Source organism: Geotrypetes seraphini, chromosome 1 (genome assembly GCF_902459505.1).
Source record: "Geotrypetes seraphini chromosome 1, aGeoSer1.1, whole genome shotgun sequence".
Lineage (NCBI taxonomy): Eukaryota > Metazoa > Chordata > Amphibia > Gymnophiona > Dermophiidae > Geotrypetes > Geotrypetes seraphini.
In genome coordinates, this window is record NC_047084.1 from 354,170,425 (window position 1) to 354,185,362 (window position 14,938).

General features: G+C 39.6%; 1 protein-coding gene across 1 annotated transcript in view; it reads right to left on the minus strand.

Moving 5' to 3' along the window:
- The window catches only part of EREG (epiregulin), a 52,222-nt gene extending 42,506 nt beyond the window's left edge, over positions 1 to 9,716 (minus strand). Inside the window, exon 1 of the mRNA XM_033942518.1 lies at positions 9,444 to 9,716. Within this exon, the coding sequence (XP_033798409.1) occupies positions 9,444 to 9,507 (64 nt within the window). The 5' untranslated portion in view covers positions 9,508 to 9,716. The remainder of the gene's footprint in view (positions 1 to 9,443) is intronic.
- Positions 9,717 to 14,938: the final 5,222 nt, after the last annotated feature.

Below are 14,938 nucleotides of genomic sequence, written 5' to 3' on the forward strand. Positions count from 1 at the left end.
GTGGCATCTTATGTTACCTCATTATAGTTCATAATAATTGAGTGTTTAATGTGAATCAGTTTTTGTTTATTTGGTACATATCCAGGGTAGGGTGGGAGAGGGTTATTTATTTCATAATTTGTTTTTTTTGAATTTCTACACTTGGGATGGGTGGGAAGATATCATTATCTAAAATAGGGTAAGGTTTTTATGGTAATATATGTATTTATGTTCTATTGAATGATTATTGGGTGGGTGGGTGGGGGAAAATGGTTGATTATGAGCATGTGAAAGTTGAATGTGCTTTTATTGTATCATTATACATTGCATTTATTGTATTGCACTGTTGAAGGTTTGAAAATCAATAAAAAAAAAAAAAAAAGGATCTTCAGATTTTTGTGAAAGAGGATGTAAGATGATGTCTGTAACTCAAAAGGTAGAAAGAGCCAAAAGTGAACAGCTTGATGGCTGAAAGATTCACTCAAAGTTGTTTTTTTTAAAAATGTATCCCTGAGAAGGATGGAAATTAAACTAGAAAAGGATCTCTAGTCCTAAACTCTCTCCAATTAGAGGGAAACAAAAGTATACTCAGTAAATATTCTGGAGTACATCCCTCAAACATTTTAAATACTATGGGCTCATAATAAAAAAATATAGAGCTCCGTGTTGGGTGGCTTGTGGGGGGGGGGGGGAGTGGCAAGATGGCAGTGGTGTGAGGAGCCGAACGAGATGCAGTAAAAATCTAACTGCCTCTGCTTTCCTCATTACACATATCGTACCTTGTTTTTCCTCGATACGAAGAGGAAAGGGGTGATTAGGGCCATTTCCTCGCTGGCCCTGGCGTCCACCCCGATCCAGCAGACAGTGGATTGCTTCTTCTCGGCTTTCCCAGCAACTGTGCAGTCCGGAGTGGAGAGCCCGGTATTGGGTGGAAATAAGAGAGAATCTTTCGCCCTTTCAGACATGGAAACATCGCTTTATCCTCCGGGTTCCCTCAATCCTCCGTGTCCAGCGACTACCGAGGCGCTGAGGCAGGAGATATACGATCCTGGAAGTGGAGACACAGGGTTTCCCAGCGAGAGCACGATGTCCATTGCAGAACAGCTGATGGTTGCAAGCAAGAGAGAGGAGTTTTCATCGGAGGCATCCTTGAATAACATCCGGCTTCTACTTCAGCGTTTGGAGAACAAAATGACTAAATCATCGGAAGAGGTAACCAAAATAACAGATAAACTTGACTCCTTAACTAAAACTGTTGAATTCATGAAAATGGATTTTACAGGCCAAGCCAAGCAAAGGCAGGATGAAATACATCATTTGCAGCAATTTAAAATAGCATCAATTAAGGACAATCCATTTCCTTTTTTTCGCCTCTCGTATAGTTTGACCACTCTCCCCATTATTGTGGTCTAAGAAGGGGATTATGATTGATCGATTGATATTGTAAGTTTGATTTTCAATGCCTTGATTTGATTTTCCTCCCTGTGTTTAATGGTGCAAGATTTACTCTTGAAGTTTAATGTAAAATTAGAAATATATAAATAAATAAATATAAACATCCAAAAAGCGTCCTAAATCGGCACTTGGACGTCCTAATCGCCAAGATGATAATCAAAACCACCTTTCTGGACTTCTAGCAAGGTGTCCCAGCCTCTGTGTGTCCAGAGCTTGAGATAGGCATGGTGGAAACATGTTATGGGCGGGCTTTGGGCGTGCATAAGAGTGGATTAGACTTGGACGTCTTACAATGATAATCGAACATTTTGCAAGACGTCCTAGAAGGAACTTAAGACGTTTGGAGCTAGACCCGTTTTAAGTTCAAAGTGTTTTATTAATTTTTGGAAAACACAATACAAAGGAATAAAACAAACAGAAAAAATAATTGCAAAGTACATGGTCCAAGCACATAAAACGTTTTAGAAGCATCTAGGTACCACAAAGGTACCCAAACTGACCAGATGACCACTGCATGCCTCAAGATAAGACTCCCCCACACTCCCCCAGTGCTCACTGACCCCCCTTCCACCACACAAAAATGAGAACAAAAAGGTGCATACCTGGTTCTAGAACAACAGCATATGGTATGAGGAAGCCTAGTAGAACATCAGGTGTGTAGAGTTACCCGGTAGGTGGGCTACTGAACCACAGATGGGAGGACCCAGATCATTAAGCTACTCTAACCACAACATCTATGGTATTAAGTATGAGCCCATCAAAACCCACCCAAACCCTACTACACTGCCATAAGGTTTCAAGGTTTATTAAATATTTGATGAATCGCTATATCTTTATACAAAGTGATGTACATAATAATAAAATTAAGTTAAAATACATACAGTATATATAAACAATAGAAATCCAACAAGACTAACAACAATTGGGAGGGAAGGGGGGTTAAAGTTACATCTATTATATTAAGAAATACATTTAAGGAAAAAACATTAGGGAGTAAGGGGATTTTAAAAGCAAAAAGTAATAAAATAAAGTAAATTTTAGATATTAAAAGCCTTTTTAAAAAGAAATGTTTTCAGGGATTTCTTGAAGGATGAAATGTCTTTTTCAATTTTTATGTATTGGGGCAATGAATTCCACCATTGGGGGCCAACTACAGAGAACATATCTAATCTTCGAGTGCCTATTATTTTTAAGGAAGGAACAACTAATAGATTTTGGGAAGATGATCTAAGTGCGCATGTGGAACTATGGGGAATTAACATTTTTGAAATGCACTGAGGTTGATTGAATATCAAATTTTTAAATATAATTAACAAGACCTTAAATTCTATGCGCTGGCAGATAGGGAGCCAATGTGATTCAATGAAAAGAGGAGTTACATGATCAAATTTTTTGGCATCATGGATTAATTTAATAGCAGTGTTTTGAACAATAACCTGCTACCTGCAGCCATAAGGGTTATTGTGGTGGTACACTGGTGGGTATAGTAGGTTTTGGGAGAGGTTTGGTGGGCTCACTATACATTATAAGGGGGTTATGGTGAGAGATACATCCAACACCCTTTAGGTGAAATTCACAGCAGTACCCTCTAAGGTTCCCCATTGCTCTGTTGGAATGTCTATGTAACCAATCCATTACTATGCTGGCCCCTCCCACATCCAAAGAGTCTGGATTTGGACATTTTGAACATGGATGTTTAAGTATTTATAAATGGCCAAAAAAGTTAGATGTCCTAAAGACCAAGACGTCCAAATGGTGTTTCCCTGCCCCGATATTTGGACATCTTGCAGAATGCATCCAAAGTCAGACTTAGACGCACTACCAAAAATGCCCCTCCACACATGCTAACTTGACTACAATATGAGCCTCAGTAGGAAGCTGCAGTCTTTAAAACAACTCAACTTTACAGTGTAGCATTTTGTTTATGATGCTATTAAATTGGTCCTCCAGCCTCAGGAATCGCTGCAGACACAAGAACTTTGGTGTCACTGCTGATCAACACTCAAGTCATATTTACTTACTTTAGCATACCTGGGTGGTTCAGCCAGTCTTTGCAAGCTGAGAGAGAGAAGGGGGAATATCTCATTTCAAACATCTAGTTCTATCTAAAATGGGCCTTTTAAGTATTTAGAATGACAATTAGAAACATAGAAACATGACGGCAGAAAGGCCAAATGGCCCAACCAGTCTGCCTATCCACAGAATCCACTATCTCCTCCTCTCGCTAAGAGATCCCTCGTGCCTGTCCCACACTTTCTTGAACTCAGACACAGTCTTTCTTCACCACCTCCACCAGGAGACTATTCCATGCATCTACAACCCTTTCTGTAAAAAGTATTTCCTTAAATTACTCCTGAGCCTATCACCTCTTAACTTCATCCTATGCCCTCTCATTCCAGAGCTTCCTTTCAAATGAAAGCCTCACCTCAAGCGCATTTATGCCACATAGGTATTAAACGTCTCTATCGTATCTCTCCTCTCCCACCTTTCCTCCAAAGTATACATACAGATCCTTAAGTCTGTTCCCATACGTCTTCTGATGACTACCACTGACCTTTTTAGTAGATCGCTCTCCTCTAGGAAAAGACACTCTTGGGAAGATCTGCAGAGTTCTGGAATTCTCTGCCCAGTGAAATAAGAAAATTTGTCTAATATCGGGCTTTTTAGGAAAGTGATAAAAACGTGGTTATCTCAGAAATATTTTTGATTAAGGAGGGTGGATATTACATCTTTTAAGATGTATTTAATGGCTTGTAAAATTAGATAGAAACATAGAAATAGATGGCAGATAAGGGCCACGGCCCATCTAGTCTGCCCACCCTAATGTCCCTCCCCTACCTTTGCCTTGTGAATAGATCCCATGTGCCGATCCCATTTGGCCTTAAAATCAGGCATGCTGCTGGCCTCAATCACCTGTTGTGGAAGACTATTCCAGCGATCAACCACTCTTTCAGTGAAAAAGAATTTCCTGGTGTCACCTCGTAGTTTCCCGCCCCTGATTTTCCACGGATGCCCTCTTGTTGTCATGGGACCCTTGAAAAAGAAGATATCTTCCTCCGCCTCGATGCGGCCCGTAAGATACTTGAACGTCTCGATCATGTCTCCCCTCTCTCTGCGCTCCTCGAGCGAGTATAGCTGTAATTTGTCAAGCCATTCTTCGTATGGAAGATCCTTGTATTATCTTTCACTGCGCTTGGAACTGTGGGCCCTTTAAACAAGCTGCGCTAAAGGTTTTTAGCGTGAGCTGGCGCAATAAATGCTCTGATGCTCATAGAATTCCTATAAGCATCTGAGCACTTACCTCGCTAGCCCGCGCTAAAAACCTCTAGCACACCTTGATTAAAGGAGGGGGTTGTGGTTAAGTGGACTATAAATAATGTATAGAAATTAAATTAGTGTATGCTATGTTAATGCGCTACATTAACTGTCTAATGTAGTGCTGCATTGTTGATGTGTTAAAAAAAATTCATATTAAACTCCTCTCCCTTCTAGCGCATAAGACTTCTCTTCAACATGCTCAGTTATCTCACACATGTCACTATAGGTACGAGCAAGTCGCCAAAGGAAATCCGATCTGTCACCATACACTGGTGGCACGCTGCAGTTGATTCACAATTCTGAAGTACACTTGGGGGAATTCATCAAGCAGCAATATGGTCTTAATGCACCTTAACGCACGTTAAGTGAATTAGCCTGTGGTAAATGCTAAAAGCCCATAGATATAGAATGGGCTTTTATCATTTAGAACACACTAAAGGCCATATTCTATAAACTGCACCTACATCAGGTGCCACTAGGTGTCCTAACTGCGGCCACCTAGCAACAACTAGGTTCGGGATCCGCACCTAACTTTTTAATTGGCTTAATCAGCAACGTAATTGACCGTGTCAGTTTTCAGCCAAGTGGTAAGGGGGAGGGTTAGTGCGGGGGAGCCTCCCAGTGGCAGAAGGGAGTGGGCATCACTCCTGCTGATTTTTTATACTAGGGGGTCGTTCATCGGAGGGGGGGGGGGAGTGGTTGGCAGGACTGTCATTGGGGGATTTTTTTTAATGGGACAGATATTGAGCATGTGTAACACACGCACATCATCTGTGCCATTAAAAAAAAAAAAAAGAAAGAAAAAAGCCCAACAGTTGAGTAGCAGGAGGCTGCTTTGGGGCTTCTGCCACTCAGCTGTTTGGGCTTCTTTTGTGCATATGTCAGTCACTCTCACAGCGACTGATTGGACAGGATTAAGACGAACCTCCGTGCAAATTATTTGCATGGAAACTTGTTGGAACAATCGCTGTTCCAGAGTCGGCCAAAAAAAATAAAAAATAAAAATCGGTCAACAGCAACTCACACAGTCTTAACGATTGTGTTTTCTGCACCTAGCCCTTAATCAGTTAAAAGGCTTAATTGGCATTTACTTCATAATTGGCTTTAATTGGACTTAATTAAAAGTTAGGTGCCTAACTCAAAAACTGTTATTCTATAAAAAGTAAGCACCTAGTCCCATGGTAAGTGCCTACCTAAAAGTGGGTGTGGTTATGGGTGGATCTTAGGCGTGTTTTCGAGTTAGGTGTGTCTTTTTGAATTAGGCACATTTAGGTGTCTAACAGGTACAGGTAAAAGAAAACCCTGGCATAATAAGGTGCACCAAAAGTTAGGATGCCTAGCGATGCCTAACACCACTTAGGCAGCACTAAGCCTGATTCTATACAATGCATCAGCATCAATTTTTTTAGGCAACCTATACAGAATCAAACCCTATGAGCATAATGCTACTGAAAACTTTTGCAGACCACTCTGGCACTATCTGGGTGGAGCAGAACATACTAACTCAGTGGTCAAAAAATGCTTCTTTTGCATTGTGGAAACTAAGAACCATAAAAAAATATTTTGATCTTTTATCGTTCAGACTATTGGTGCAGGTATTAATTTTACCTATTTTAGACTATTGTAAAGTCATCTATTTAGGAGTGCCCCAAAAATTTTTAAGGAAATTAAGGATAAATCAGAATACAGCTGTCCGACTGATTTTTGGTTTAAAAAAGAATGACCATATTAGCCCATACTATAGTTTACTTCATTGGCTGCCTTTTGAGGCAAGAGTACTATTCAAATTCTCCTGTATCTGCTTTAAGCTGATATCGGGATTGTCTCCAGTTTATCTTTTTCCTCTTTTTGTGTTGCATAGACCATCAAGGGAAACCAAAATTTTTTTACTTATTTGCTTATCCAAAAATTAATGGATGTGAATATAAGACCTTCTTAGATAGGACCCTAGCGTTTCAAGCAGGTAGACAGCAATCTTGGCTAGATAAATGTTTTCAGCAAGCTATGTCATCTTATTGCTCTTTTCGGAAATTAATTAAGACCACTCTGTTCGATAAGTTTATTACTTAATGAGAATTTTATTATCGGAACTGTATTTTACAAACATCTGCATTTTTACTGCATTATTGTGTTTCGCTGATTTCCAGTTTCTTTTGAACTATTCCAACACAAGCACTCGTAGAAAAACTTTATTTAACTATCCCTCCCTGAAATCATGCTACCGTAATATAAGAAGTTTCTTGATAGAACTATAACATTCCAGGCAGCCAAACTAAATACATGGTCAACTCATACTTGAAGCTGCCTCTTATGCTGATTTCAGAAAACAATTAAAATCCAGATCTTAAATCATGTTCATGGTCATAACTTACTTGAATTTCTATGGCCTTAATTTACTACGATTTTATCAGTGGCTCTTCTTTAACTACCACTGTTTTATTTAAACTATGCTATTATCTAAAAGATGCATTTTTATAGACTTTATTATACTTAAGATTGTAAAGTTCTCTTCAGTCTGTTATTTTAAATTGATTGTTTGTACTTTTGTTGTAAACCGCTTCAAACTTCTGGTATAGCGGTATATAAGAAATAAATTATTATTATTTTTTGTGTAAACTGCCTAGAACTTTTGGTTATGGCGGTATAAAAGAATAAAGTTATTATTATTCCACCTATCTATATACAGTAGCTATATGGATTAATTTAGGACAGCAAAAAACCTGTCCTAAATTGAACCACTTAATTATACAGATAGCAGCTGATTAGCACCAAATATCTATTTAACGACAGTGGTCACTGCTATATACATTTACACACCACCACCTCTTCTGTGGTTAGTGGAATAGAATGCATATAAAACATATGAATATAGCATAAGAACATAAGATTCGCCATACTGGGTCAGACCAATAGCCCATGTAGCCCAGTATTCCACTTCCAATACTGGCCAATCCATGTCATAAATACCTAGCAGAATCCCCATGTCTATTTTAATAGCAAAATAATGGACTTTTCCTCCAGGAACTTATCCAAACCTTTTTCAAACCCAGCTATACTAGGTGCTGTTACCACATCCTCTGGTAACGAGTTCCAGAGCTAAGTGAAAAATATTTTCTCCTATTTGTTTTAAAAAGTAATACCATGTAACTTCATGGAGTGTACCCTCATTGTTATACTTTTCGAAAGAGTAAACAATCAATTCACTTTTATCTATTCTGCTCCACACAGCTATCTCTTCCCCAAGCTGAAGAGCCCTAACCTCTTAAACCTTTTCTCATATGAGACCAGTTTCGTCCTCTTAAATCATTCTGGCCACCTTCTTTTAACCTGGAAATGTACACCAGGGTTTTACAGGCCTACACTTCTGGTGCATACATTTGATGCAGAAGCATGCTTAGCAACGTCAGACATAAGCCTCACCCATAATCACGCCTCTTTTGATGGTCTGTGTCGCTAAGCATCTGTGTAGATACGATTCCGATGGTTTATAGGTGTCTCATGGCATCTACTTTTTTCTTTTAATTTTAATTGGTTTTTAATGGCACAATTACCATGCCGTTAATAGCCAATTAAAACAATTCACTTAGGTGCCCGTAGTGCACTTAATGGCGCCACTTTTTGAATCCAGGCCAAAAATTTCCTCATTCCAATTTCAAGCTTATTTATAAATATGGTAAAAGGTCACAATATAGATATCTGGGATACTCTGAAATGTCTATTTAACCCTACCTTCTGTTTCCTTTCTTTACGAGGCCAGCATTAAAAATAAAAAAGTTTCCTGCAGAATTTAAATACTGATCCGATGGTAGCTAGAAAATAAAGGTGAAGAGAAATTAATGTAACCAGGAAGTTCAAAGGCACTGGGAAAACAGAAACTGACCCAGCTCATTTTGCAAAGGGCTTGGTTACAATGAAGAAATATCTGCCTTATATAATTAAATGGTGTTCACATGGTGCAACGGAGACACATGCTTATTAAATGTGACAGATGACAGATTTGCCCATATACATGAAAATGAAAGGTGAGAAGTATAAGATACAGAGTTTGGTAGTAAGTTAGAAGTAAGTAAAAAATAATAATAACCTGTGGCTGTCAGAAAGCAGGAATTTGAATGCTTTGCAAAATCGTTTTTTATCGATCAATAAATAGCATTAGAGCTGGTTCTTTATAATATCGATTTTAAGTTTTACTAGTTTAAGTTATAACCTTCTTATTTATTAATTACACCTAAGAGCTCTCTATTTCTATGAAATGACACATAATTGGGAAAAATTAGTACCGTGATAAGCTATCATGAACTGAGGTTAAAAAAAACAAAACCAAAAAACCAACATCAAGCAGTCATTTCTTTATGATTTAAGATGGATGCTCTCAAATACGAACTTTATATATTGGTTTTAATTTTAGGTTTGGTGAATCTCTTTCGTTTCATAATCTGTTTTTATTGAAATTTTAATCAGTATAGAACAATAAGATTCGGTACAATAATCTCTTTCAAACCTCATGTGCCCCACGTAAAGCGTAAATACAATGAGCCTTGGAGCAAGACGAGCCTGAACGAATGTCCAGAAGAAACCCGATTTGCAGTCCCAACGCGGTGGTCACGTTGCTCAGCTCGGCGACAGCCAAACAAGTTTCTCTGCACCCTTAGGGGAAATCATGCCCTAAAGAAAGGACGAGCCGGACTTACCCCCAAAAATGCAAAGCTGGTACATGCTCCCGCAGCAGCCCACGCTTGCACCTGCAAACAACATCCCCCAGCGGCTGGTAGGTCTTACAAGCACTTGCACGTTTCTTGCTTCTTTCTGTCCCCACTCCCAGTCTAGCAAAATCAGGTGTATATAGGAACAACCGCCTGTAAATCGGAGCAAGCGAGCAGCGTCTACCGGTCAGGAGGTAGCTGAGGGGTGTGAGGGCATAGAGCTAGATCAAGTTTCTCGAGATCACAGCTCTGCAGGTACTACCGGCATGCGGCGATACTTATGCGCAGCAGAAGTGGGCGGATCGCATCGAGCTGGAGTGGGCGGAGCCGGAAGGGGTTCGGCCTCCAGGTGGGCGAGGAGGGGTCCTAGAACTTTAGAGTTTGGAAATGCAGCAGTGACTCAACATACGCATCCCAACTACAACTAAAGCTATGATTTAAAAAAAAAAAGCTGGTACCGATTTTTTTTTTTCTTACCTCACAGTAACTTTTACTTCGGATCACAGTGTCCGGATGCCTTGCTCGCAGTGGTTATATTCACTTGCTAAAATTAATTGTTCATTTTGTTTTTCCATTTTAACTTCTGTAGTTACAAAGGGAAAGTGAATCACTGAATTAAAGTGAATCACTGAATAAAAAAAAAACAATAACCTGGAGGCCAAGGATGAACCTCCCCCCAAGAGTGAGATTCAGATACTGTGGCCTCGGTATAAATCTAGAAAATTTGAAATGTTGTTTTACAAGTGACAAAAACTATATCTGATTTTCTTTGATGTTTCTGAAAGGATAGAGACATTCTCGGGGGGAGGGGGAATTCTTCACAACTATATTAAACTAGGGAGGGGTTGTGCATAGCATAGCTGCTGCTGCTTCTGTACACAATTTTGTTCATAAGATTGGGTGGCAGGTGTTAAAACGAGTTTTGCACATGAGCTTACTGTGCAAAGACTTATGCTGATGGCACACAATTCATTTCAATCTCAAGATTGAAGGTACTTTCTATTAAACTTACCTCCTCCCCTTTTACAAAACCGTAGTGGGGTTTTGTGCGCAGGCTGCAGCTCCCGTTAGATGCAAAGAAGTGCACAAAAGACTTGAATGCTCTTTGCAGGATTTTAAAGGTTGAGGCATGCATCACTGTACCATAGAACTTCACGGTCCTGCGGTATATAAACTGTTGTTATTATTATTATTATTACCACATTTTCGAAATACTCCAACAGAAATACCGTACTCAAATTGTCTTTTCACCAACATCAGTTCCTTCTGGAAATTAATTTCCATTTTATTCTCCAAAATATATATAAACAATCTTTGCAAGTCCCCAAATCATTTTCAAGGGGTTGATATTCAATGCCAGATATGGCTCCTGGCTGGTTAAATCACTTGTTCAGAGCTAACCACTCATTTTCAGTCAATACCTCTGAAAATGTCCAGTTAGCATCAACCAAAACTGGTTACCGTATGTACTCGAATATAAACTGAGATTTTTGGGCCAAAAAAAAAAAGGCCCCAAAATTGGGGTCTTGGTTTATATTTGAGTCTACTACCATAGTTTAAACAAATATCCAAATCTAAGCCTACCAGGCTGTTGGGAATGGCGTTGCGGGTCAGGGACAGGCACAACATGCAAGGCAGGCAGCTGATTCCTTCTGGCGGCGGTCCTCCATGCTGTTTGCTGGCCCCTTGGAGGAGAGGGGAGTGAGAAGTCACCAGCGCATCTGGATTGTAAGTAGCCTTGCCTTCGGTTCTATCTCGGTCCTGCTAAACCGGCTGGCAATAATGAAGCCAGACGCCGCAGGAGCCTTCCCTCTTGCCAAATCACTAAAGGCTCTGCCAGTCTCGATCCCCCCCCCCTCTGAAGTTACTTCCTGATTTTGAGGGGTGGGATCGAGACCAGCAGAGCCTATAGTGATTTGGCAAGAGTTAAGGCCCCTGTGGTGTTGGAGTTGGAGAGGTATAGGGAGGTAGTGCAGGACGGATGGGAGAGGACATGTGTCTGGATGTACCGAGTGTTGGTTACACCAGAATGTGAATCTAGTCCATTTAAAGTTGTAACGCCATTGCGTGCAAGGTTTCCTCGAAGCTTCAATGATGGCTGATACTGGTGTAGACAATGTAAATGCATCTATATACCAACCATGCTGTGAGAGTTAATGAATGAAGATTGGGATAAACTAAACTAAACTTTTTTCAAAAATTCAACAAATTTGTCTTCAAAATAAATGTTCTATTCTACACCAGTTCGATTTATCTGCAGCGTTTTATGTAGTACATCATGATATTTTACTTCAGCTCATTTCAGATATAGGTCTCCATCAGGTTGTTTTGGATTGGTTTTCTAAATTTCTACTGTACCGTTCCTATTCAGTAAATATTCAAAGCAATATCTTCAATTCCTGGCAGCCTCCCTGTGGGGTTCCTCATGGCTCCCCACGCTCTCCAATTTTATTCAATCTCTATATCTGTGGTTCCCAACTCTGTCCTGGAGGACCCCCAGGCCAGTCGGGTTTTCAGGATGGGAAGTTGTTGAGTGGTTGATTTTGTACTTTTGCGTATTACATTGTATTGTCTTGTATTACATTGTATTGTATTGTCTCTCTTATTTTGTTCTGGAGAGCTTGCTTGTTGATAGCCCTTGTTCTTGATTGTGTTGTGTCTTGACCTTGCTCTCTTGTGCATTTTCTTCATTAATAAAATTTCAATTGGAAAAAAAAAAAAACTACTCTATTTGCCAAACATTTTGAAAACTAATTCTTTTGAAGTTTTGCTATTATCTTCTATTTATAATTTGTAAATCATTCCCTGTTTATTTAATTGCTGTAAATCGAGTCAAGCCTTCTTAGAACGATGACTCGGTATACAAAGTTAAGCTTTAATTTAGTTTAGTTTTAGAAAGCCTCTTGAGAGAGTGGTCGGTTGTAACCACCATTGAAGGGATTGATGAAGTGATGAGGTCAATTGTAGTGTCTGAAATAACAAGTGCGAGGCTTGAGACCATTGAGTCAACAGTGCCCATTGAGGTTCTCTGAGATGCAGATGGGCAAATGGAGTTACATGAACTGTTGATGCCTTGTGACCATCATCACAGATTCATTTGACGTGCTGTGATTTTTGGAGAGTGGACACCTTGTGGCAAATTTGAACCAGGGTGTCAAGTCTCTGTTATACAAATGCACAAGCTTGCATTGTGTCCAGAAGGGCTCCAATAAACTCTAGTTTGAGTTGGTTGGAAATGAGATTTCTGATAATTGACTGCAAATCTCAGAAGCTCTAGAAGACGTACTGTCAAATTGATAGTTAAATTGAGCTGCTTGAAGGGAAAAGCCCTTGATCAACCAGTTGTCTAGATAAGGGAATACATGAAAACACAAGAGCAGAGTGTTGCAACCACTACAATGAAACACTCTGTGAAAACTCTGGATGCTGAAGATAGACCAGATGAAAGCACCCTGCTTTGGAAGTGATGTGTGCCCATTCAAAAGCGAAGATATTTCCTGTGGGCAGGGAGGATACTACTATTATCACTACTATTTATCATTTATATAGCGCTGAAAGGTGTACACAGTACTGTACATTTTGACATTTAATAGATGGTCCCTGCTCAGAAGAGCTTCTAACCTAACTTGGACAAACAGACAAGGAATTTGATTGTAGGCCTCCTTGAAATCTAGAGAGCAAAACCAGTCATTTTTCTCCAAAAGTGGTAACAGGTTTCTTAGAGAGACCATTCTGAACTTCTCCTTCACTAAGTATTTGTTGAGAGCACAAATATCTAGATTGAATGAAAACTTCCGGTCTTCTTCGGTATTAGGAAATACTTGGAATAGAGCCCTCAGCCCCTGTCCTGCAGAGGAACTTGTTCTATTGTATTAAGCTGGAGGAGGGCTGAGAGCTCTTGGCAAAGAAGTGTGGTCTGATGGGATTGAAAGTAGACTCTTTTGGTGGGTGGTTTAGAGGTGTATGTTTCATATGAAGAATGTAACCTTGTCTCACTATTTGTAGTACCCAGCAGTCTGATGTTATAAGGTACCAACGGTGGAAGAAGTAAGACAACTCCTGATAGGCAGTCTGTGATAAAGGCTGAACTATGCCAGCTAGGCTCTCTAGAAGAAAGTCAAAAGGATTGCTGTGATTTTTGTTAAGACTGTGGCTGAATCTTCTGAGTCCTTTGTTCTTTTGAGCATTTTTCTAGAAGAAATAGACAATGGTACATATCTGCACTTAGGGTAATAGGAAGAGTGCTTAGGATTATAAAATCATTTGGCAGATTAAGATTTAGAAGACCTTGAGGCTGAGGCTTGAGGCTGTTCATGCCTTGTGATAGCTTCTTCTATCTTGTCCCCAAAGAGCTCATCACCCAAGCATGGAATGTTGGCCAACTGCTCCTGGACATTGGCATCCAAATCAGAAAACTTTAGCCATGGTTGTTTCCTCATGACAATGGATAATTCTGATGCTCTTGAGGTGACATCAAAGGCATTGAATACCATAAACTTTCTCCTTTCCAACAAGTCATTAGAAATGTTGTGAAAATCAAGTAGTTGGTCATCAGGAATATATTAAACATAGAAACATAGAAGATGACGGCAGAAAAGGGCTACAGCCCATCAAGTCTGCCCACTCTGCTTACCCACCCCCTATCTATGCCCTATTGATCATAATAAGACAATTTCTGAACCACAGACTTCTTACAGTTCCATCCATTCGTCAAGTTATTTTATAACACAACTCACAAAACCATTTATTCTGTAGTCACTCCCACACTATGGATTGCTCTCACAATAGTGCTAAGACTGGAAACTAACTCTAATCATTTCAAATCTAATCGTAAAACCTTTCTCTTTAAGGATGCTTTTGAGATTTAAATAAATGGTTTACTTAAGTCTTCCCAATTTCCATATCGTTCTTTCCATTGCCTTCTCAATTTTTATTTTAAAAATTGTAACTCTCCCCTTTTACCTCCTGTACCATGTCTTGCCAATTCAAATTTTCATTTGTATTTCCTTTCCTTTGTTTTTAATTATCCTTGTTTGTTTTTTATTTTTTTAATGTAAACCACTTTGGTACTAAAGCGGTATATCAAACTATAATAAACTTGAAACATGTAGAAATTGTAACTCAATATTCTACTGGCTAGCATCAAATTATGAAAAGGTCTAGGGCCAAATTTATCCAATGTTCTTCCTTCTCTACCAGGAGGTGTGCTAGCATAGATTCTGGAACTGCTATCCTTCTTCATTGCAGATTCTACAAGCAATGATTAATGTTGAAGTTGTGGTTTGTCAAATCCTGGGTAGGACTGTACTCTGGAGCCACAGAAACTAGAAGTGGTGCTTCCCAATTTTTAAACATGGGGCCTCTTCTATCAAACTGCGCTGAATGGCCCGCATTGCTCCCAATGCTCATAAAGTTCTATGAGCGTCAGGAGCAGCGCGGGCCATTCAGCACAGCTCTCTGCACTAAAAACTGTTTGATAGAAG